Here is a 24927-nt window from a genome sequence, read left to right on the forward strand (position 1 = left end):
CAAAAGCCGACAGTGCGCCTTATAATCCGGTGCGCCTTATATATGGACCAATATTGAGCCACTACGGTAGGCGTGTCCAAATATATGGACAAAGTTTTAAAATGGGCCATTCATTGAAGGTGCGCCTTATAATCCGGTGCGCCTTATATATGGACAAAGTTTTAAAATGGGCCATTCATTGAAGGTGCGCCTTATAATCCGGTGCGCCTTATAGTGCGGAAAATACGGTACTACTTTAATAGAGTTTGTCAGGTGACGTCAACGTTTGTTACAAGACTCCATAGAGAAAATAACCCCGGTTTTAGTATGCCCTAGTTTTTGAAGGTTTTGTTTTCTTTGTTTTCCCAAATTTTGACCAGTTTTCATACAAATGCTTATGTCTATTGTGTCCTTTTTTTGTTGTTTTTCAGTTGAATCATAACCAAGTTCCACTGAATATATTTAAATACCAAAGGTCCAAGCGTCCTTAGCATATGTAGGGTCATATTTTGGTTTGCATTCCAAGTGAATGAGTCCATGTGAGCTGCAGTGTTGTGGCTCTTGTGTAACACTTGGACTATGAAGACCAAGATGTTCTAATTCATTGCTAAACAATCCTTAATGGACACTGACCCAGGTACCGTTGCAAACAGTAGAACATTCTGTGTATAAGACATCAGAAGCTGAATCAACATTTGTGACTTATGCCTCTGTTTAATGAGTATGTGTGCGTATTTTAAAATAATCTGCACTGACTGGAGAGTTTACGCAGAAAATTTGATCATGCTTTGATGAGAACGCGAGGCTGCCATTTGAAAGTGTTAAGTGTCGTGAGGTGGCATGTTTGGAGCGAAACAGGATGCAATGACTGCATTGTCAGCTTGCCGGGGTGAGTGCAAACAGATGAGGAAATGCTGGAGCGGGTACTCCAAAACTCGCGTTGCCCTGGTAACGGTTTGCGTCATGATCACCAGCAATTAGCTTGCAGCTCTTTAGTTTTCACGATAGGTCTAGCAGAGGCCGGCCCTAATGACCCCGGTGTCTGAGGAGGTGCTGTCAGAACAGCTTTCACAGCATATTCATAGAGGCGTTAATGTTGTTACTTCATTTATGTACTTGTACTCGTTAATCACGCTCATAAATTGCTCTCAATTTCAAGCTCTTTTAGCTTCAAGGTACTGCAGAACAGCGTGTCCTCCATGTAAAACCTTTGACCTCATCTACTGTACGTGCTTGATTTCTTTTTTTAATGATGTCAAAAGCTCATTCCTGCATTACTTTGTGCTTTGTCGAGACACTAATTGTTGGCTTGGCGAGAGGAATGCAGCACTATCAACATTCAAGTTTTTTTTGCCTGTCTTGAAAGCCTGTTCCCACTATTTTAAAATCAAATGACAGATAAGTGAAGACGTTGTGTTCCCAGAGCAGTACAAGCAGGCATTAAATGACTCTTTTTTTTTTTTTGTTTTAAAGCTTGTAAAGGCACAAATATGTTCCCTACAAAGGAAACTGTTCCGGTGGCTCAGCTTTAGAGGTCGTTGAACCTTGCATGTGCTGAATGTTTGCTCAATCCAGTGACAGGGAAAAAGGAAAGAGAATGTTTAAGTGACAGTGGGAGTCCATGCTTGAATGGAAGAATGTAGTAAATGTTTTTTTTCCCAATTTACTGCCTCTTAATAGTCTCCAGATGACCTAACTGATATAAGACATGGGTTTCTGTTGATCATTTGAAGGAAGAGACAAGAAAGATCATTGTCATTTTAATTTTCTATACCATCTCTCGTGCCACTTTGGCTTACATTCTAACCGTTACAAAGCACATTTTCACCAACAACCCCCCAGACTTTTCTTTCACCCCCCTGCTCTGGTTCTCATTTTCTTTTCTGTCTTCCTCTGTGTGCCTCTTTTGAAAACGGTGTCAGCGCCGCAGCTTTTACACCAAAAGGCTGTTGCTAAGTGACGGTTGACGTCAGCCGCAGCTACAGAGGAGGGCTTGTGTGTGTTTAGCAGCTGAGGGCAGATCCCTCTGAAAAGGGCAAAAACTGTGAAGCGCTATTAGTCAGTGCTATGAAAACCCCAACTTTCGTCCGGCAGAATCGCCATATCCCATAACTGCAATGTTTCAAACTCTTGAGTAATGTGTAAAAATAAAGTTGAATGTTAAAGTTTAAAAAGGATAATGAAAAAAATGCTTGTCCCCACCCCTTTTTTTTCACATTTAATTTAGTCTATCACTGTCGCAGCTCAGGCACCACTCGCCCCCCCTGTGCACAACTACACACAGAACCTCAAATGCCCCCCCCCCCCCCCCCCCTTACGCATACACATGCACACATTGCCTCTGCACTTAATGTGATAGATAATGTTTTGATTGGATTTGTGTGTGGTGAAGGAAGACTTAGCTAAGTTATCTCCCCCATCCGGCTGAGTTTACTCTCCAGCTGTCCGCCGTTGTTCACCTGTATCTTTGCCAACCCCCACCAAGTATAACCTCCCCTCTCATCGACGAGTGAAACGCCATTGCTCAGACGATTTCTTATTGTCGAGTCATGAGCAAAAAATGTGAGTTACTAGCACTAGCTATGTTGGCAGCAAACGTCACAACAAGCAGCAGCTTTATGCTAAAGCACAATGCAAGACGCCATAGACAACCTAATAAAACTAGCATTGATGTTCCAGAAATTATAAGATAGAACTTTATTGATCCCACGATGGGCAAATTTGCTCGTTTCAGCAGCCCAGCATTGGAAAAAAGAAAAAAATAGGAGACCAGTAATAGAATAAGTCAACAAGAATACACCATCAAAGAAATCACAGATATCCATAATAAGAATTCTGTATACAGCTTACAAAATATGCATATATGAGGGGAGGTATGAGCATGAGGGAGCTGTGGTAACAAGTTGCCTACTGTGGCACTACTTGCAAAAAAAAACAAAAAAAACTCATAAAGTTTTAAACAACTATATTTGAACACAAACGGTAGCAACAATTGTGACCCGGTATAGCAGAATGAGTCAATAGTGACCCATCTTTTAGAAGTTAAGTTTTAGCATAATCAAAGAAAATTATATCAGCTTTCCACTGATAATCCAATCAACAAATCAACAACTGCGCTATGCTAGTTACATTTGTTACGCTAAAATAAGAAGGTCAACGTTGTCTGCAAATTCCATGTGTGTGGATTGCAAAAAAAAAAAAAAAGACCATGGATGCTGGTACATTGTGTTGTGGTTGATAATGTAAAAGTGATAATTCTGACGTCAAAGCAACCCAAAGAACCCATTACATTTGCGTTGCCTTTGATGGGAAAGTTGCCGCCGCCAATATGGCTGCCACATAGGCAAGGTGGTTAGCCAAGTGGCTACAGCGCGTCATCTGTGATTATTACTCTACTTGAATGCAGGTCAATAGACCAATTAAAGGCCAGTATTTTGGGGTCATTAACTCTAGTATAGCAATGAGGATGACCGATTGTCGCAGAACGTATTAAACGATTGTAGTAAGTCAAGTACCACTGCATGACTACTCACTGCCAAAAGTGCGCCACCAGTCTTTTTAAAAACATTTTGCCTTTCTCCTATGAATGTTTCAATCTTGTTTGCAGTGCACTGCTCTTTTGTGACCTTGGCTTGCCTATATCGGCACTGAATCTGTATGCAAGGATCAAGTGGATAAATCATGGGCTCGAGATCACATATGAGCAGCAGGCAGCATGACACAGCTTCACAGATACTGAGGATTTGGCACAGGGTGCTGGGCTACTGACCACAAAAGTTGGCCTGGCATACACATGAATCAAAGGATGCATTACATTACTTGCAGGGTGGACATATGGAGGGTCTAATGTTAGAGTCACTTACGCACAAGATGCTACGTCATACAAAACCTCAGAGCAATAATTGCAGCCGTACATGAAGTCAGACAATATGTTGTAGAACAGAGGTCCCCAACCACCGGGCCGTGCGCCAGTACCGGTCCGTGGGTCATTTAGTACCGGGCCACACAGAAAAAAAAAAAAAAAGTATCAACGATCAATTAATTCAGGTCAAGACGCTCGTCCTGGTCACGTATCACGTTTCCCCAGTCCAGCCCGCAAAGCTACGGAGCAGATACTTAATGGTGAGTTTTTTTTTTTTATGCGTTTTTTATTATAAATGTATTATTTGTTTATATATTTATATAAAGGCCGGTCCGTGAAAATATTGTCTAACATGTAACCGGTCCGTGGCGCAGAAAAGGTTGGGAACCACTGTTGTAGAAGACAACAGTCTACCTCACACAACTTCAATTCAGGTCTGTTGGTGAAAATTGGGCATTTAATTGACAAAAGTAGCAACTGGCAGTAAAGAAGGTATGCAAAGTACCTTTGCTCTTCTTGACTCTGATCAGTAAACCTATCTCCTATCTATATATTTATTATTGTTGCAGGTGAGCGTAACTTTATACAACACCACTTGAGTCTCCTCCATCTTTTCTTAAACACAAACTTATATTTTCCTCACCCAAAAATCCTCTAAACCTGGTTGTCCAGTATCACCGACTCCAGTGTTTCCAGCTTGTGGCTGTACAATGCATAAACAGCAGTCCGAATCACTGGCTTGTGCTCGAGGCATGTTAAGAAGCGGGAGCGATTCTGACCTTTACCTCTGCGAGCCAACCCAGGCCCACTCACTGTGATTGGGAGAGGAGGACAGGACTGCCTGAAACATGGCCTTTGTTGCTACGGAGTACATTACCAGATTCACAGGGATGAAATCATTCCTTTCAGCCATAAAGTTGTTGTCAGAAATCTACCGTGACTCTCAGGGCTGCTGCACTCATTTTTACCTTCAAAGTGACAAATTTCAATGTATGCCAGTTTGGAAATTAAGTGCATTGCATGCATGAGAAATCAAAAGCTTCTTCGTTCACTTGCTTGTAAATGATTTACTTAATTACTGTTGCAGTCTCTCTCTCTTTCGTGCTATCTCTCGCTTCCACTTCCCTGTTAACTCCTCCTCTCAAGGCTCGCCCCTGATGGATGGCGTTTGTGTTCGCATGCTTGTTATTGGCCAGAGCTTCGGGGCTCAGGGCTTGTGTTTATGAGAGGAGCATGCACTGATTCCACGATAAAACCAGATGTTCCCTTACAAGGCTTTGAGTCCCTGATCTCGCGCTCATGTCCATATCAGGTATAACCTTCCTGTTGCTCTAATGCCCCCCCCCCCCCCCACTGCAGAGATCCAAAGTGCCTCACGTAGAACAAGAAACCTTGTAAAAAGCACAACCTTTCCTTTTGTCAGTGCAGAGGTTTGACAGTGTTGTTTTTTTGTGATAATATTCTTACTTACACTTGAATCCCCCTCCCCCAACCCTAGTGGACATCACAGAATTGGTGTATACCCATTTTTCACTCAAATTCATCATGGAATGAAGCACAGAAAGGGTTACTTGCACGATTCAGAAAATCTGTCTGGTCTGAGGCGGCCTGGGCACTGTTTCAATAGAAAACATTTGCAGTGAGATCACCTTTGTCCCCTGGCATGGATGGAGTCTTTGATAAACACTACATTTAAAAGCATTAGTGGAATTTGGCTAATTCTAAACGTAGAGATAAATACGATACATGTGTATTGTACACGGTGTTTTTATGACTTGATGGTCAGCGGCTCTTTTCTGCTCGCTTAAAACCAGGTGTACAGTACTGTTACTTGCCGCATCACTAAAAAAAACCAAAAAAACATTGACCTCTCTTAACCAATCGGATCTCAGTCATCATGACCGTCCTCGGCCTGAGTTCTAGCACCAAGTCTGAAGACCTTCTGAGGAATCGTTCTATTGTAACCACACGGCCTTGAAAAAGTGTGAAAAGCGACCACAGGGCGGAACCAGGCTGTTTCAGGGTAGAACCGGTCCAGTGCAAAGGGAGGATTCCATTAGGAAATAGCAATTCTGTCTAATGACCAAGGTGAGGGGATGACCATCATGCATTTCACATTTTAATGTTCTTGTGAGTTTAAAAATGTTAAAAATTAAGAGATCAAAAACTTTGGTAGTTACGGTCTTCACTTAACACGCAGGGTTGAAGCCTTTTGGAGTGTCATTAGTAAAGCCAAAAGAAATATAATTGTTGATCATTTGCTTGCCGAGCTAAACCCTTGTGAGTTGTTATATATTTAATACCTGTTGTTTCAATATTGTAATAATTATTTTTGAATAAACATTTTCCTTTGATAGTGCAGTTTTCTTTAACCCATATGTCTGCTGCCTTTTCCAGAGGCTTTGCATCCTCCAGCTAAAAACTCAAGCAGACGCGATAGTCATGTAGAGCTGGGAGGTTAAAACAAAATTTGATTTGGAGTGTCGAGTATAAGGAAAATATAAAATTTTCAATGGCGCAAAAAAAAAAAGAAGAGGGTTATAACCTACGTTGGACGTTTTTATCTCACTACAATCTCGTTTTTATCAACCAGCTCTACTGGTAGTATGTGCTATTTTCCCATCAACCCTCATGAGTTCAGACCAGCACAAAGTGGCCACAAAATTTCTGACATTGCCCGTAAAAACAATTGAAATAGTTCAGTTAATCTGTTGTCCACCTGCTTGCCATCCAATGCAGTTGTGAATATGTATTGTTTGGTGCACTGCAAAAGTTGAAACTCTGAAGTGTTTTGTGCACCACTTTTTATTCCATGTAAAAATGACATTTTTGCTTAGAAGAACAATTGGAACTGCTCTGCACATTCGCACATGCGTCATGCGTTCCCATCGTGGGTTTGGATGGCCAATCGCTGTGGTCCAGTGTGGCAGAAAGTGTAAGCTCAGAAAAAACTGTCAGCACTTATATATAGGGACAGAAAATTATAGGAGATTTTCCATGTTAACACAACAAAATAGAGAATGTTTACTCAACCGCTGTACCTTTCATTTGACAGTTACATTTGAATGTGTGGCTTCCACTGTAAATTTAATAGGCACAGCCTCAAACAGCTCGTCTAAATAAATCCTCTCTAACTCGGCTATCCTCGAGCTGTTTGTGCGGTTACATTCTTCCATTTCCCTTCAATTTGTAGCTTTCTAGACAGCTCGCAATTCAATTAGCAGAGAAGAGAAACAGACACAAAGATGAACGCTCGTATCCCACTCAAATGCATCGTGGCGGTGTATTTACGCTTGGCATAATCCTGCAAGTAGCTTACAATGCCTGTTTTGGCAACACTGAGAGCTGCCTGCGGACTTTTGATGCAGCCTGCAAAAAGTTATGGGCGGTTTGAACATGAAACATACCATTGTGGTAAAAAGTTCATCACTGACGTCTAAGGGCCGACCTTAGTCAGATTGTGGCATTTATGTCGGCCTTTGTGTTGTGCTTGTTCTTGTAAGCCCCGCTGTGTCTGGTAAGTGTGAGTCAATGCTGAACTGAATTTTTGGCCTCTAGCAATGCTGCACAGTTATCCTTATCAAATCACGATTTGATTGAAAAAGGCATAACGTTGCTGGACCACTTCTTAAACCCACCTACAGACATGAAGTTGAATCGCTTTCTCGCATTGGAAAAGATTTCAACTAGCCTCTAAGGTTTTGTCCCACTGATGAATGCATGTCTTTGCATTTCTGTTTTGTCAAAGTCTACAGGTTTTCCAGTTAGGTACCATTTTTATTCTGAGCATATCTGCAAATTTCTGAATCTGAATTTTGACTACGTGTACAGTACTCTGCACAGTATGCAGAATTTGACGATTAGATCTGTTATTCCAGCAGCTGTCAGACAGAAGCGCATTGAATAATATTCAAATTGAGTTCCAAAGGGTCACAAAGGCTCTGAGCTGCCCGTTGGATGGCCATATCTATTTCAAGTTTGAAAACTGTCGCAAGAAAGTTCAGGTCACACCAGACTTGGTAAGAAGTTTGAGTGCAATGACAAATATACTAGTGATTTTTTTTGCATTTAATTTTGGGTGGTTTCATTAAAAAAAAAAAAAAGAAACCTTGTCATCATTATTTAAAAACTTCTAATAGTTTATCAACGTCAGCTGCACATTCCAAAAGCATGTGTTTTTTAAACTTGTATCCAGACAGCATGTACTGGTGGTGGTCTACACTCATTTAAAGTAGCTTACATGTCCATAACAGATTAAAGTAAACCCACTAATTGAAATATGTTAAGTTTAGTGTTGCTGAAAATACACAATCTCAACTAAAAGCAGCCGAGACACCGATAGCAGAGGCAGGAAAGTTGCACATTGTGATAAAACCCAGGCCCAAAAGTAAGGGGAGTGGGGGTTTCCTCTTGGATGTCTGGTGTCTGATTTCAATACAGTACATGCTTTTAATGGTTAGTAGCAGCCAAGGAAAGATAGCTGGGTATGAATATTGTACAAATGCCACGGCAGTAGTGGCACAGACTTAAGAAAAATACCGCAAGTCATTTTTTAAAATTCTCTTAACAGCGTGCAAAGTTCATAAATATCAACACTCTGTCTTTTATTGTCACCCTTTTCCTGTCTTTGTTGCAATCCATTACTTATTTGACAATACTGCCATGTTTTTGTGGTTCAGAAATGCAGTACGTGGAACTCCATAACCTGATACAGGGTTGCAGTTTTTCTCGCGCCGCTAGATACGTGGTGTTGAATTACTCTGTACAGCAAAGAGTCTCCAACTGGATGTTTTTGAGAGGTTTAAAGTTGCAGGACGTGGCCCCAAAACGTTTATAAATTTTATGAGGTTATCGTTGGAAAGCTTGTTAAAGACAGAAACTGTCAACATATAATAATAATGTGTGACAAGTATAAAAGACGATCTTCATTCCTTTTGGGTATGGCCTTACGCGACTTGGATGGACTTGGAATTTTAGAACAAGGGCAGCAAAGATGTGGAACTGCAAACTTGATAGCGAGAATTCTTTGGATGCCGATATTATCAGCAGCAGTGTATATTAAACTCATTGGAGCCATTCCAACTAGGACAAATAGCATGTCCAAAGTAATGTTTTGGACGGCTTCTGAAAGTTGACCTGGGGGTGACATTTTGCTTACTTATTTTCCCTTGTCAAAGATTTTTCACGGACCTGCCAGGTTACCCTGCAGACACTTGGAGGCCTCTGAACATCTTATTTATACAAACCTTCAATCATGTTAATTACATATCGATTTCAGTGGGAAGGTGTAGAGATGGAAGAATGGACGACTGTGTCTTCCTGACAATTTTGTGGGTATATTAATCTGTTCCCTCACATGACATGTAGTCATCGGACTAGGAAATAGGTTGGTACACAAAAACAATTACCTATGCGCAGAAAAAAAACAGCAGATTAACATGGCAGTCATCATAATATGCTGTCATTTGGAGGGTGAAGTCTAGGGTTCATTTCCAGGCCTCTATGACTGGAGAAAAAATACACTTCCTGTTCTTGTTTCCTGTTTGGGGGCTAATGAACATTCATTGGCGTCACACTTTCCAGACAACTGCCTGTAGAGTGCTCTGAACACTTACTTATACGATCAGCGAGTTATAAAAAAAATAAAAAGATAACTAATCACCGATCCAATCGAGAAGCACTTCCACTTTTGTGTTTTTGCAGATTCACTTTAGAAGTCATTCTATATGTTTATGCTATGTTCAAAACAGAGACAAAGCATCTCTTGTTTCTTGAGTGGATTTTTTTATTGTGGGATACGACCGTCGCTGTGCCACACCACAACAGAAAAGACGAGAAAGAAAAATGCATGAATTTTGATTCAACAAAATTTCATAGAGTGCAACCAAAATTTGTGACTATTTACTGTTGAAATTATGAAGATTTGGTGGAATGTTAATCCCAAAAAGTTCTCTAAATAATCGATTATCAAAGATCATTTTTGAAAAATTGCATAATCGATAACTTAACTCAATCTAATTTTTGCACCGCCACACATTTTATGGATATTTCTATATTGCATTGTCCAAACTTTAGAATTTAGTTTCAAATCTCAGTTTGCACATTTCCTAGCGGAGTTGCCAACTTTCACATGCTATATGTACTGAAACAAACATAAAGCCTTATAGGTGTGCTAATCTCATCAATAAACTGCACTCGTGTACAAATGTTCAAACATTCTGGGGCCACTTTTCATGGAAAACACTAAATTGCCCAGGTGACCCCAAACTTTTGAACGGTAGTGTAACTATCACATATAGCAATGAATTATTTGCACATAGTATATTCATATTTATACCCAATTTATATATTTTTGTAGCACTGTATGTATTTTTTTAACCTCCCCTTGAACACAGCAAGTGATTCACACCTTTTCAATTTATTATCATAATTTCGTGTATGAACATCTTGACGTAGACACACCTTTGCTTTTTATGAGGTCTTATCTTTAATTTTTTAAAGTCACTTGTGCTCCTGAAGTTATCCTTGTCATTACTTGTATTCAAAGGAGTGTTTTATTGAGGCTAGAGTATTTATTACATTGGTTGGCTGTAAACTTGAATTGCCTGACATTAACAAACTGAGTTAAGTGTTGCGCATCTACAATTTAACTTTTATGACGCATTCCTCATTTGTCATTAAAGAACGAAGCATTTTTTTCCGTTTGTGTTGATGTAATACTTGTACACTTATGTGCAGGTGTGCACATAAAAATTTTGGTGTGGTCCCTTTTTTTTTTTTAATGATGGTAAATATAAAGATTAACAGCACATCTGGGTATACTAGTCAAGTATGCCATGCTTTTCTTTTGATTTGATTTTGCATGTGTCAGCAGTGCAAGCCAACAAGAACAGAGACTTTTCTTTCGTGTTGCCAACCTAAATATATTGTCACTGTAATCAGTGCCTTCCCTGACTGCCCTAGCAACTTTAGTCTGCATGTGCACTGCTGCTGAAAATGTTCAAGCATTCCCTGTCTGCATACTAAACGACACCTAGATTGCCAATTTAGGAGTATTAACTGGCACATTTTTTAACCTGATCAGAATCTCAGAACAACATGTTTTCAAACTTAGGGTCTCATTTTATTGAAATGAATTGAACATTATTTGTAAAGATTTGTTTTCCGAATGTTAGAAAACTCGTAAGCAATGTGAATACAAATTTATTGAGAATGTGGTGCATAGGCATGATACTTCCTTCTTTCATAACACCGTTGGCCAGCAAGCCAGTGCTTTAGCACTTTGCTTTATGACATGACTCGCACTGGCAAGTTCAAGCTACAGCATCTCACATAAGTGAGCACATGGCTCATGTTTTTGTAAATATTTCATAGTGTCTTTCCATTGGACAACACAAGAGAAATGACACTAAAATGTAAAGTAGTCAGTATGCAGGTTGTATAACGGTGTCAATTTACTGTCTCCCCCAAATTAACTCAACACTCTGTAAAGTGCAGGCAACAAATGTGAGTGCACTCTTAAGTGAAACTGTCCAAATTAGGCCCGATTAGCCATTTTGCCTCTCTAGTCTTGTGGAACTTGTGGAACAAGAAAACACAAAGAGACAAACCGCAGAGCTCTCGTCAGTTTCTTTGTTCTCTTCCATATATTTTTTTTTCCTTCCTGTGACTGTGCGTGTCTTGGCAGCCGGAGCTCAGTCCTCATTATCAGCGCGGGTCGCCACAGGCTGACGTCAGCATGGGTACCTCCATACAAATGTCCTGCCTGCCATTGATACCTTTTCTCTGGGGGCTCCTGCTCACACACGCTCTAGTTAGCATGTTTTTATCAGTTTGCGCAAGGTCCATTCTCTCACACCACAGTGCTACAGCCTCGCCAATATGACACACAGGTGCAACTAGCCGGCCCTCTTATAGCTTGCTCAAATTTATTGAGTCCTGTTAACAGATATTTACGACTTCTCTCAAGTTGAGTGCTTTCGTTTTTCAATGTCCTACTTTTATGCTCGAAGGCCAGAATGTTTTTGTTAATTTTTTTTGGGTGCTTCTGTCAACGTGCTCCACATTTGATTGTGTTGCTCGAATGCACATATGGGCTTAGTATGTGGTGAGAGGAAAGCACATCAATTAGAGCCGTTGACAAGTTTGCTTATGACTTCGGAATGCAAGCATGTCCTTGAACACCAAAATGTGTTTGGTGTGAGAAGTATTGTATTGTTGTTATGCAAGCATGTTGGCATGTGACAACAGCTTAGTTGACTGTCACCTCATCTATACCATCATGTCATGTTGTCATAACATCACTGAAGAAAATATCTTCTATTCATTGAGAGACAACCCACCCTGTCCGTTTTTTTAGAATTTTTTTCTTGTAGCACATACATTAAGCTGTGTGTTTTGACCTGGGTGGCAATGGTGGCACCGGCCAGTCCATTCCAGCAACCCATGTCTTTAGGAAGTGAATCGTTCCACTGAAAGATGTACCGTCCTTGAGTTGTTGCTCTCGTTATCGATCTGATATTGATACTGACTTGGTATCGATGGTTTTGTAACATTTTTGATTCCCTCTGTCTCCACCATGGAGCACTGTTTTATTTACTGATGCACAGAGTCCACAATGGGAGAAAAAGTACAGCACCTTCGCTCATCAATGAAAAGCACTTTCTCACTTTTGTCTACATTCTGCACATTGAAAATGAAAACAAAATGTTTCTTGTCCTCTTGTTTCTCACGACTTTGATATTGTGATACCAACGTAGCTACTTCATTTACGCTACGAGGGACTCCTCTGACACAAATAAAAATAAAACATGCATGATCAGTCTAAGGTGCCCTTTTGCCCAATGTCAGCTGGGATGGGCTCCAGTTTACCCAAAACGCTTAAGTCTAAATCTAGATGGATGGCATGGCACTAACCCTAACCCTAACCCTAGTTTAAGATATAATCTTTTTCTGTACGTGCGCTCTGAAATTGTGTTTTCATCACAAACTGTACTCCTTCCCTTATTGATGTCCTTGGCTTCTCATCTACTGGCTCATTCCAGATCCACCATGTTGCTCCGCGAACAACAACCCTCCTCGGTCCTCTGGCCAAGTGGCCATCTTTCGCCATCTTGTTGTCATGGTTTTTTTTTTCCCCTCCCACCCTTTAACTGGCCTCTGTCAGGTTGCCATGGCAGTGCTTATTTGCCATATTAAATGTTTGGCAGCAATGTCCAGATTCTGATGAAAAACACCCAACATGCCACTTTGATTAATGAAGCAGCGCCTGATTAGAGGAGATGGGATTGTGCCACTCTATGGAACAATCTGGTCTTGTGTTTGTCACATGCAGCAGAAAAAAGGATTTTGTATGTTAATTTAATTGTTTTCATTTTTGTCACATTTGTGTCGAGTTATTTTAGTTAGAGCCCTCTCCATTTTCTTTTTTACACTCTAGCTTACAATTCGAATAAAATCCAAATCGTGACATTTTCACGTATTAATTTCGTTCGATCTCATTAAGGCAGTGATTCCCAACCACTATGACACTGACACATTAGTATGCCGTGCCTGAGAAGTTGTATTTGTCTGAAAATACACATTTATTTACAAAAAATTATTTATTTTTTGTTGCTGCTCTATCTCAGCTTCTTAGTGACAGGCAGAGCAATTTAGACGCACTAGCTGTCCATGGCTTGAGATCCAATGAATTTACGTGTTAACAAGATGGATGGATGTTTATACAACAGAATAATAGCATTGCATTCAACAAATACTCATCATTAAGGTCAAGATCATAAATATTTCAGTACTATGTATATACTTTAGTGAGATTTCTGTTTTGAGAGGTGCTGCGAGATTATTCTCAGATAAAATATGTCAATAAAGAATGGGAAAAAAAACACTGCACTAAACGGATAAGCAAACGTGTGTGCCTTGCCCTCTTGTGGCTGGGAGAGGGAAGCTGGATTTCATCTGGTGTTTTGAGCACTTTGAAACTACGTACATACAGGCCTGCAGTTAAGACAGCGAAACATTGCTGGAATTTCAGACAATTCGGCACCAACGTTTTTGAAAAAGTGATGTTATAAATTGTTACGTTTTCTAGAAAAACTGGAGATGGATCAGCATCGAATTTAATTAGTCCGGCACATCTGCACTTTAAATCAGATATTTTATTTGTCATATATCTTATTTTGCTGTTGCTCGTTGAAACCCTACTACAGACAGTGAGGCACCTGAGAAACATATTTCAAAGGTTTTACTGAATAAATCCCTTGCAGTTAAAGTCTAATTTGATTGAAAACAAATTTGGTTTGAGTGTTACTCAAATTAAATTAACAGGGTTACAATTCACAAATCAATGCTAATGGGAGAGTTTTTGTCCAATCCAACTGTACATGCCAGCTGTTTTAGCTGCTATGCTAACTTGTCAAGAACAAACTTGGCGATCTGATTAAAAAAGATAATCCAAATTTTGCATTGGTACACATGGAATTTCAGGGGGTGTTAAAAAGTTATTTGGTTATTGATATAATATCCCAGAATCACTTTTAGTACACTTACACAACTAACTACGTATTTGAAATTCCATGGTGGAGGACATAAAATGACCTCTAATTCTAGAATGACCCACATATTTTTCTCATAGTCTCATGAAACCTCAGTTTGCATTTCAAAGAAAGAAAAACCTGATAAGATCATATATTTTGACGACAATGTTTGAGTGTTACATTCCATGAAAATTTCTATGTCTTAAGTCATAATCGAGGCAGAGCAGATTGGGTCATTTGAGGCCCTGCGGTGTTATGTTACGCAATTCTGACTGTATTTTGTTCTGGAGCGCAAGCGCTGTTTGGTTACCAGCAGATAGCATGGAAATACGGCCGACTGACGTAGTTGCCGTCAGATAAGATCTCTTTGCTTCATTGTAGATGTGGCGCTGTGGTTTCAGTGGTTTACTTTTCTTCCCCAGTCTGCTTTCAGTAAGGCAGCAAGCATTAGCATACCTGCTGTGGGAAGTGAATCATGCTGTGCATCAAATCCACCATGTAAACTCATACTACACAGTGTATTGAGATAACACGGCGAATAGACTAACAGAAGTGACCTTGCAGGGCCTCCCTGTGAAAATCTCCAATGTAGTCTTTATTTTAGCTTGCAAGGTTTACGCTGCCTGCTGTGAACATATTTCTAAGAATGTTTGTGACTCTCCTTTTCAGATGATCCTTTGGGACTGGGATCTAAAACACTGGTACAAACCACAGTATCAGGTCAGTGTCGTCTTTCTTTGCATATGCAGATACAGTATCAAACATGCTAATTGACCCCTATAGCCTTGCTCAAGTCATATTCCTTGGGATTTTTGTTGTAATGTTAAGACTTTACTTTCTAAATGATTCCCATGAGAGTACCGTCATTTTCGGACTATAAGTCGCGTTTTTTTTTCATAGTTTGGGTGGGGGGGCGACTTATACTCAGGAGCGACTTATATACATATATATGGGTTTTTTTCACTTTTTTGGGCATTTTATGGCTGGTGCGACTTATACTCCGGTGCGACTTATAGTCCGAAAATTACGGTACATTGTTTTCAAATGTGGCATTTGTGTACAATGATCAATTAAAGTGTAGTGATGGTCACATGCATATTGCACTATGGGACTTGAACTGTGTTAGCTTTTCTTCCAAACACGTATGCGTTGTCATAAATCTCTGGCGATGCCTTGACTCTCTTCCCCCTTAATGCATGTCAGGGTGCGGTGAGCGGCAATGGCGTTGACCTGTCAGTCATCAACGAGGCCAGGAACCTGGTGTCAGAACTGTTGATGGATTCGTCCTTGTCGCCCCACGCTGTCTCAACCCTGCATAGTGTCTCCAGCCTCATGGGGACCTTCTCAGGGTCGTGTCGCCCCCGGGTCAACCCTTTCACCCCTTTCCCTGGCTTTTACCCCTGTGACGAGGTGGATGACTCAGTAGAGAGGAGTGAACGCAAAACCATTAAGGTGGGTATACGCATTAGAAAAATTAATTCGCAAAAGTCGAATGGCTTTCAGTTGAGCGCACATCTAAGCCGTGGCAGAACAATTCTAAATACTTTATTTTGACAAAATCATTTCCTGGATTTTCCCCCTTGGCCTCAGTTCAGGTGAACTGTTAAACAAAAAAAATCCCTCAAAATATATTTATCCGATCTTGCTAATGCACCGCCTCACTCTAAAGTTTTGTAGAAACTGCCAATTTTTAGGTTTTTTTTCAAAATTTATTTTTTGCATAGTCCTCCTGCAGGTAAATATATAATACAGTATAACCTAACCCAGTGGTTTGCAAACATTTTCTACCAAGTGCCACCTGAAAATAAGACTTAGCAAGTAGCGCCATCATGACCAACATTAGAATACAGAAGCTCAGTAGATCTAAATGTTCTTCAAAAATAAGATAGAGGGTTTTTATCCTTAAAAGTATATTTAAATATATTTCATTGTAAGCGCTGTTTGCCAAGTCACATTCCTCTTGATGCATTTGGCAAATAAAAGTTCTGATCAAGATTCTGATCAATATTATTGTGAGCTTCTGTCACGGTACGCAGTTTGAACTTAAGCACTGCTCCTAAACATGAGAAAGTTTTATAGGTGCATTAATATAATTTGTATATATACTAAACATGATTTACTCTTACAGGGTTTGAACAGCAGAAACAGCCTCCCTACTCCTCAGCCCAGGCGGAGTTCTACCTCCTCTTCAGTGCAGCCTCCTCTCGACACACATTTGTCACGGTGGGAACGTAACACCGGCAAGAGATCCCACCCTGACTTTAATTTGATTAGGTATCAACACTTTTCTCTTGTCACACTGCCAGCCATATTTCTGCACACCCAAACAAAACACTCTTTTGCAGCTCCCTTCACTTTCTCTAAATTCCGTACAATTGAACAAATATGGGATGTAAATTTGTATTGAATCTTTTGTGGTGTCACTGGTTTGCTCGCTGGGTGAAACTGATGTTAATTAATTACATTGCAAATATTCTGTTAACTTATAGCATACATGACAACACTACTAAACATGTCTACAGGTATGTTGTAAAACAAACGGCTCTATTCTTGAGATTCTTATATTGTTCTATGAATATTAAATGTATGTCTTGCCAAACATAAGCTATCACAAACTTTATCAGTACTGGTGTATACCAGTGTAAACACACCATAAAGGTATATTTTTTAATTATTTGGAAACTGTCTGACAAGACATCCCTCAGCAGGGAAGTGCTTAAACATTCTTCACAGTGGATTTAGTTGTGGCTTTAAGTTTTCTGTGGAGACCTAAGGTAAGGTAAGTGAAAATAACATGAAATCATACAACTGTAGTAACTATCTTCCTCCACAAGATGCCAGTATTGCACTTCTCCATCTTAATAGCTATACCGCAATTGTGCTCAAGTGCAAGAATGACAGTTCACAATATGTGTTTATTTTGTTGTGTCCAGCTCAGGACTGTCAAATGGGCCAAATGCAAACCTGCTCACCATTCCCAAGCAGAGGTCTTCTTCTGTCACCCTTACCTACCACGCAGGGTCCAGGAGAGCAGGTGGGATGCAGTTGCCCAAAATGAAACATACTTCCAGTTATAGGTTAGACTGTGCACCAGGTGCATTCAAGGACTGCCTACACAAAGCGTCGACAACTCCCATGCAGACGAAGCAGCCACCATCACTAAAATAAACAGACACCAATGTCACACCTGATGGCGCCAAAGTAATACGTTAATTGTTTTTGCCTGAGCTCAAAGACATCTCATAGCAAAGACTTTGAGCTATTAATGGCACTAGGTTTCCAAGTATAATTTTGTTCTCTTTTAACTCAATTTATATTCTAATTTCTTCATTTAGTTCCTTACTTGCCACAGGGACTTGCCATATTTTCTGCACTATAAGGCGCACTGGATTATAAGGCGCACCTCCATTGAATTTTTTATTTTAGAAATTATTTCATATATAGGGCGCACCAGATTAAAAGGCGCATAGAATAGAACCGACTGCATCAAACTGGGGTTGACTAGGGTTGCTGTATGCATCCACTAGATGGTGCTGTGCTAAAGGGAATGTCAACCCAGTCAATGAGGTAAAGTCCAGCTCCCTTTCCTATGAAAGTGATACGGTTTGGTTTCTTACTTGGTCCAGTAATCCCACTCATTTTTGCTGGTCATAAACTTTCTTTAGTTTAAAAGAAAAAAGCGAGTGCGTGCGTTGATGCTTAATGCGTTGATTAGCTTCTTGGCTTTGATGCCGGGCTTGCTGCGGTGAGAGGGGCGTGGGGGGGGGGGGGGGGGGCGGTTCTCTGTGACTGCCTCCCACTAGGCTTACATGTATGTCAATCAAGCGATTCTAGCCTATAGAAAATGTTTTTTTTTTTTTAAATATCATGCTATCGACCAGTAGTTGCTTACTTCAGTGACGCCCCTGACCACGGTTGCCGTAATGCTGAAAGCGATGCGACCTTGTAATTTACTAGTCGTACTAAAACGTACTGAAACATTTTGGCAGAGCACTGTATACAACCAGTATGGATCAACAAATTCATCAATTGATCCATATATAAGGCGCTCTGCATTCTAAGGCACACTGTGGTTTTTTGAGTAAATTTCAAGTTTTTAAATGGGCCTTATAGTGCGGAAAATGCGGTAGCATTTATGACATACTCTAGTGCAGAGCATCTTTACTCTCCAATCGAATATTTCCTGTATGCAGTCCCTGACAAATACACTCAACTTGTTTTGACTAATGAAACCTTTTGTCTTGCCCTCATCAGGGACCTCTCCTAGTCTGAGTCCCGTCACTTCTCCCAGCCACAGTCCTTCGTTTGTAAACACAGGTTCAACATCCTCCCTGGTCACACGGTCGCCTGTGGAGTTCCCAGACACAGCGGACTTCCTGACAAAGCCAAGTGTCAACCTGAACCTGCACAAGCCTTTGGGCTATTCGCTCAGTCCATGTGACTTCCAGCAGGCATTCCGCAGCTCCACTTTACCTCTTTGCAACAGGTAAAAAAAATACTAGGAACTTCCTGCTCATAATTGTTTAATTATAGTCATGCATGAGGCTTGATTTGTCCACACCAGCTGCGGGCGTCAGATGTCAAAGGGAGTTTCCAGTAGCGATTCAGGGGATCTTCATCAGCCCCTTCTCAGCGAGGCCCAACACAGGCGCTCAGGTATATAAAATTACATCTGATAATAGACTAATGTCTATATGTGTATGTGTATATATCTCAGGAATGGGCAACTTAAATGATGATGATCATCAGCGCGACGAGAGGAGCCTCAAGAACCATGCAGTTTCGAATGTATTTTTTCTTTGAACCAACGTACTATATAACCAGTTTATTATATTTTATTTATGGTAACACATTTCTCAATTCATATATAAAAGCTTCTGCTTTCAACTAAGTGTTTGAACTCTCAAAAGAATTACACACTTTGATGGTCTTTTTAATCCAGTGCAAAGGGCTGCTGTGGATTAGAGTTACACCATTTGAGGATGGCGTAAAAAATCTGCTGAAGAGCAATCCAAAATTAAGTGCAAGACATTTTCTGCGTTTTTCTTTTCATGAAAATCAGCTCATTCCCAATATTAATATTATGTTTGTCCTGCATGTAATTCCAAAACTGGCCTTTTTATTTTTAATTAGGCCTTCTCTTGTAGCCTTGAACAATATAAGATTCTGTGTAAGCACAACGAATCAATTTCTGCCTGCTGGTGGTGAATAGTGATATTACAACTTAAAACTACGCAGTGGACCCTTGCTCCTCAAGGGATATAGGAATATTGAAAAAAAACTGCAATTCTATGAATTCCCGAGTGTGTGTTCACGTGTTTGTGTCTGTCAAAACTTTGTATCAAAAAGCGATTGAAGAATGAATTGCAGATTTTCTTTTTCTTTTTGTGGGACCTTGCAGGCGAAGGGCCAGAGTTCCTAGGGGGGCCTTTAATCAGGGAGGAGAGCATGGAAGCAGACCTACCTGGAGAAACTGAGAGCACAGTGAAGCAACGGGAAGCTGAGGAGGAACATAGCCCCAGCACAGAGAAGCAGACTCAGGAATTGGGGGTCAGTAAAATGACAGCAAGCATAACAATCCCTGCAATGAAATACAATAATGGTTTATTGGTCCACTCCAGCGTGATCAGGAGTTTCGACTAGACCCGATGCTGGAAGACCACGAGGCCCTCATGGAGAAGATGAATACATGGAATTTCCAGATTTTTGACCTGGTGGACAAAACGGGAGGAAAGACAGGAAGAATACTCAGCTATGTTAGTACTCTGATACAAACATTTTCTCTTGTGTGTTTTTGTTGTACCCTGTGGTGGTCCCCCTTCCTGATAAATATATTGATACTGTTTGTTTCCATCAGCACATCTGTTAAGTCATTTGTTAATGCTTGGCTGATTTGTAGCTGAAACCAACACATTGACAAACAAAGCAGATTTGAATGTTTATGCATTGCATGTGCAAGCGATTGACGGATGGTGGCGTTGATGTTTGTTTCAGTAAAGCTCGTCTGTATTTCCCCAGGTGACTTACACCCTTTTCCAGGATACGTGTCTGTTTGAAATATTCAAGATCCCTGTGAGAGAGTTCATGACATACTTCTTTGCCCTGGAAAATGGCTACAGGGACATTCCCTGTGAGTGTTCACACTGCGCTAGGCCTCCAGAAAATTTCAAGATTCATTTCAACTGTTTGTTCTCATGTCATCAGAATGTGCTCACACTGCGCTAGGCCTCCAGAAAATTTCAAGATTCATGTTAACTGTTTGTTCTTGTGTCATCAGAATGTGCTCATGTCTTGCTGTATGAGCTCAGTAGCCCATTGTGTTGCAAAGTTGCACGCGTAGCCAAATGCCGTCAATTTACAGCATTGGATTAAATGCCCGCAGATCATAACCGAGTCCATGCTACTGATGTGCTCCACGCTGTCTGGTACCTGACCACTCGACCAATCCCCGGGTTCCAGCAGATCCATAGTGAGCATGTGACCGGAAGTGACACAGGTGAACTTAAACTGAATTCCCCGTAGCAAATACCGGTACTATGAAAAAAGCCTCGAGTAATCTGACATGCACGATATGGCCGACCTCTGCATTGTCTGCATTTAGAATTACTTTTTTTTTTTTTTTTATTGGAAATAACCTTTTAATATTTTACAATGTTTTAAATTATTTTGCAGAACTTTTTTTGTGATCAAGGGCCACATTTGATTTTTTTCAGTGAGCAGATTATTTGTAAGTGTATAAAAAAAAAGTTGAAAATGTCTATGTAGAATAGGAATACATTATTGTCATTGTTTTTTTTTTGGTTGTATTTGACAAATCTAATTATAATTAGGTATATTTAGTGGTAAACTTGATTTTGATCATATGTTATAAATAGAAAGGACTATTTAATTTCCTAAATCAATGGAGAATACAGCTGAATTAATGCATTATAAAATGAAAAATGTGTATTTGGTCGTGTCTTAAACATTTCTAATAAATATTACGGCTTTAATAAATCTATAAACACTGTGTTCCAGACTCAGACAGTGGGATCTCTCCTGGCAGGATATCCTACGCCTCGTCTAAGTCCTCGACCATATCAGATGACAGCTACGGCTGCCTGGCTTGGAACATCCCAGCTCTGGAGCTCATGGCCCTATATGTAGCAGCTGCAATGCACGACTATGATCATCCTGGTCGCACTAACGCCTTTTTAGTTGCCACTAATGCTCCTCAGGTAAACCGATTGGGCTGGTTCAAGTTTACATGTCTTCAGAAAAGTTAAGGTTACACACATACATTTTGTTTGTGTTGGTTTTATTGTTCAATTCATACTCCCATAATCCTGTACAGCCAAATATAAATAGGGAACCTGAATAAGTAACGACTGGAGGGGGTCCTCTTGGAATCGTTTTGGTGGTGGTGTCATTTCTGATTGCTGAAGATCAAAATCGTATCAAAAAATCATTTTGGTGGTGTCATTTCTGATTACTGAAGATCAAAATCATATCAAAAAATACTCTGCAGAGTAACATTTTATTCCCCACTGATGCAACCCCCTACCAAAAAAAAAAAAAAACCTTGAGCCAACTCGCGCATTGCACCTTACACCACACGGCATTGACTGGTTACATAATCTGCCTCTCCTGTTTTGAATCAATGTAATTATACACTGTAACTACACTGTTTCTCTCGTCAGGCATTTGGCGTCCTAAAGAAACCTCACAGCGATGCTCACGTTTACGGTTTAACTATATAGTCGTTATTAACCTGACATGGCTTTTCTTTACGCGCCTCTGACTCAAAGTCAAGCTGTTTTGTGTTGTCGTAAAGATGCTGTTAATCTCTCCTTGCTCCTCAAACAACTTGACACTAAGTCTACCATCTACTGTCAGGAAGATCACACAGAAAACCACATGTAAAAAATATTGAAATTGCTATGGAAGAGTGGAACGTGGGTTAAAGAAGCACCCAGTGCTGATTAACCGAATAAAAAGAGGTGTCCCTTTAATTGTGAAATGTGTTACTCAAAGGACACTCCATTGTTATGAGATAGAGTCCACATGTTCAGTGTCTGTCTAACACTTGGATGCAAAACTTGATGAGGTCAGCTAGTATGTGCCCCTGTTCAAATAGAAAAGTGGGTTAAGAGCAAAGAGAGGGAACCCTGAACCTATTGATCACTGATGATTTTGACAAACATGTCTGGCAAAAGATCGTTGGTGCCGGAAAGTGCCTATCGAAATTTGTTGCTTCAGTAACACACCGGTTGCAATGCAACGCATTTTATCTTATCTTGTTTTGTTAAAGTAACTCTGTTTAACCGAAAATAAATTACAAATTTTTTGGTAGGCTATTCCTAACAAATTTCTTGTCTTTAAAGCAGAAGCTTGAAGGTTTTGTGCTGACATGGGCTGTATAGGAAATTTATATCAAAATAATTTCTGAAGGGTGCAGCAGACGTAACGAAGCTCAGAGGCACAGAATCCTACACTTTATTTTTTTATTTTGTCAGATTACGTACAAGTTTTCTACTCTCACCTTTGGCTTTTCCCCTCATGTACAATGCAGGCGGTGTTGTACAACGATCGCTCCGTGCTGGAGAATCACCACGCTGCGTCCGCCTGGAACCTGTACCTATCCCGACCAGAGTTTAACTTCTTGGTCAACCTCGATCATGTGGAATTCAAGCGCTTTCGCTTTCTCGTCATTGAGGCTATTCTAGCCACAGACCTCAAGAAGCACTTTGACTTCCTAGCTGAGTTCAATTCCAAGGTCAGTACCTGATAAGATTTGCTAATTTAATTTATATTTATTTAATTTAGTTTCCCTAATTGAACCATTAAGAATGTTACGGATAGATGATGCAAATGGCTTTAATGAGTGCCCTGTCTGTTTGATTTCAAGGTCAATGATGTGAACAGTCCAGGAATTGACTGGACCAATGAGAATGATAGATTGCTGGTGTGCCAAGTGTGTATCAAGCTGGCAGACATCAACGGACCAGCCAAAGTCCGCGATCTTCATTTGAAATGGACTGAAGGCATTGTCAATGAGTTTTATGAGCAGGTAATACAGTCTGCATGCTTTCCTGTTAACCCAGCATCTTTGAGCTACATGGTCAGAGTCATGGGGGAAAAAAAAAAAACACACCTGTAACAAAGTGCTGTCAATAAAATGTAAATCTGTTACAAACTAATCTTTTCGGAATCGACTATCCTATTGTTTATTCCATTGACTACTCATGGAACTCCTCAAACTCATTCATTGCCAACCAATTTCAGACCCTCCCGACCACTTGAACAACAGCAAAGGAATGTGTACATAAATACCGTCCTCGTGTTGAATGTCTGGATTCTTAAAAGCCAAATATATGTCATTGGCAGTGAATGAGTTTTGATCATATCATTGAAATGTCCCATTTTTTGTCTAAATTGAATGTTAAGCATTTAAAGTGCATCTCTCTCAGTGTATTTGAAGTATGAAAACCCGTCACTAGCTGTACTTTTTTCTTTTTACTTGCAGGGCGATGAAGAAGCAGGCCTGGGCTTGCCCATTAGCCCCTTCATGGACCGCTCTTCCCCACAGTTGGCAAAGCTGCAGGAGTCCTTCATCACACATATTGTTGGCCCGCTGTGTAACTCGTACGATGCTGCAGGTTTACTTCCTGGCCAGTGGGTGAATGGCGATGGATCAGATGACGAGGACGATGAGGGTCGTGTGGACTCAGACTCTGACGACGATGACAATGATGAAGATGATGAAGAGGAGGACATGGATGAGCTTGAGGAGGATCCACAACCAAGTGAGTCAGCTGTAAAGCCAACTGTTCATTTTCTCCTTCCTATTTTGTTCAGGAGCTGGAGCCTATCCTAGTTGACTTTGGGTGCAGGCCAAGTTATACACTGGATTGGTCACCAATCAGTCACAAGGCATATAGACAAACAACCATTCATGCTCCCATTCTCATAATTGTCATTATCCAATTATGAACAACACATTTGTTCCAAATACATTGATAGCCTTTCATAATAATTTTTTAATCGTGATGTCAGTCTTGATCAAAATAATTGTGATCATTATTATTTCCACAATCGATTATTTCTAGTTTTACCATCTCCCCACGAATAAATGTCTACATGACTTGGACCTTTGTAAGATTCCCTCATGACCCTTCAAAGACAGAGGTGCATGTATTAGCAGGAACTTGTGCAAATGTGATGGTTGTCAGGACAGTTTGAACCTTCCTCTTGAACACTGTTACCACTGTCTCATAACAAATAATCACATTTATAGCATATACAGTTACACAGTTGAAACTTTTCCGCCATTACCACTATTTTCCTTGGTTGAAAACACTCTGGTAAATCTAAAAGCCACTTTAGTGGACACAAAACATTTGACACAAAACAGCGTCAGTGCACCTAAACTGTACAAAAGATTGACATTTATTAAATAACTCAATTTTTCTGACTTTTGAGAAAATGTATCAAATTTCACAGCGAAAGAATGATATTCAAGGTATTGCTGTAAAATGTCAAAACGGTTCAAATTGGTTTCTTTTCTTGCTT

At 40.2% G+C, this 24927-nt stretch overlaps 1 protein-coding gene and 1 long non-coding RNA gene across 2 annotated transcripts in view; one reads left to right on the forward strand and one right to left on the reverse strand.

Moving 5' to 3' along the window:
* pde3b (phosphodiesterase 3B) overlaps positions 1-24927 on the forward strand; it is a 34769-nt gene that overhangs the window by 6696 nt on the left and 3146 nt on the right. The window contains exons 2-15 of the mRNA XM_037247651.1: positions 15046-15096; positions 15580-15828; positions 16505-16650; positions 17310-17410; positions 18631-18862; positions 18941-19032; positions 19778-19926; positions 19998-20132; positions 20395-20506; positions 20759-20872; positions 21394-21593; positions 22928-23131; positions 23264-23425; positions 23882-24161. Of these exons, the coding sequence (XP_037103546.1) occupies positions 15046-15096; positions 15580-15828; positions 16505-16650; positions 17310-17410; positions 18631-18862; positions 18941-19032; positions 19778-19926; positions 19998-20132; positions 20395-20506; positions 20759-20872; positions 21394-21593; positions 22928-23131; positions 23264-23425; positions 23882-24161 (2227 nt within the window). The remainder of the gene's footprint in view (positions 1-15045; positions 15097-15579; positions 15829-16504; positions 16651-17309; positions 17411-18630; positions 18863-18940; positions 19033-19777; positions 19927-19997; positions 20133-20394; positions 20507-20758; positions 20873-21393; positions 21594-22927; positions 23132-23263; positions 23426-23881; positions 24162-24927) is intronic.
* Positions 3553-4980, reverse strand: LOC119120614. Its single transcript, XR_005097549.1, has 2 exons — positions 4621-4980; positions 3553-4544 (listed from the first exon to the last, which is right to left on the reverse strand). It is a non-coding gene; the product is annotated as an uncharacterized LOC119120614 (long non-coding RNA).

This window comes from Syngnathus acus, chromosome 3, assembly GCF_901709675.1.
Source record: "Syngnathus acus chromosome 3, fSynAcu1.2, whole genome shotgun sequence".
NCBI lineage: Eukaryota > Metazoa > Chordata > Actinopteri > Syngnathiformes > Syngnathidae > Syngnathus > Syngnathus acus.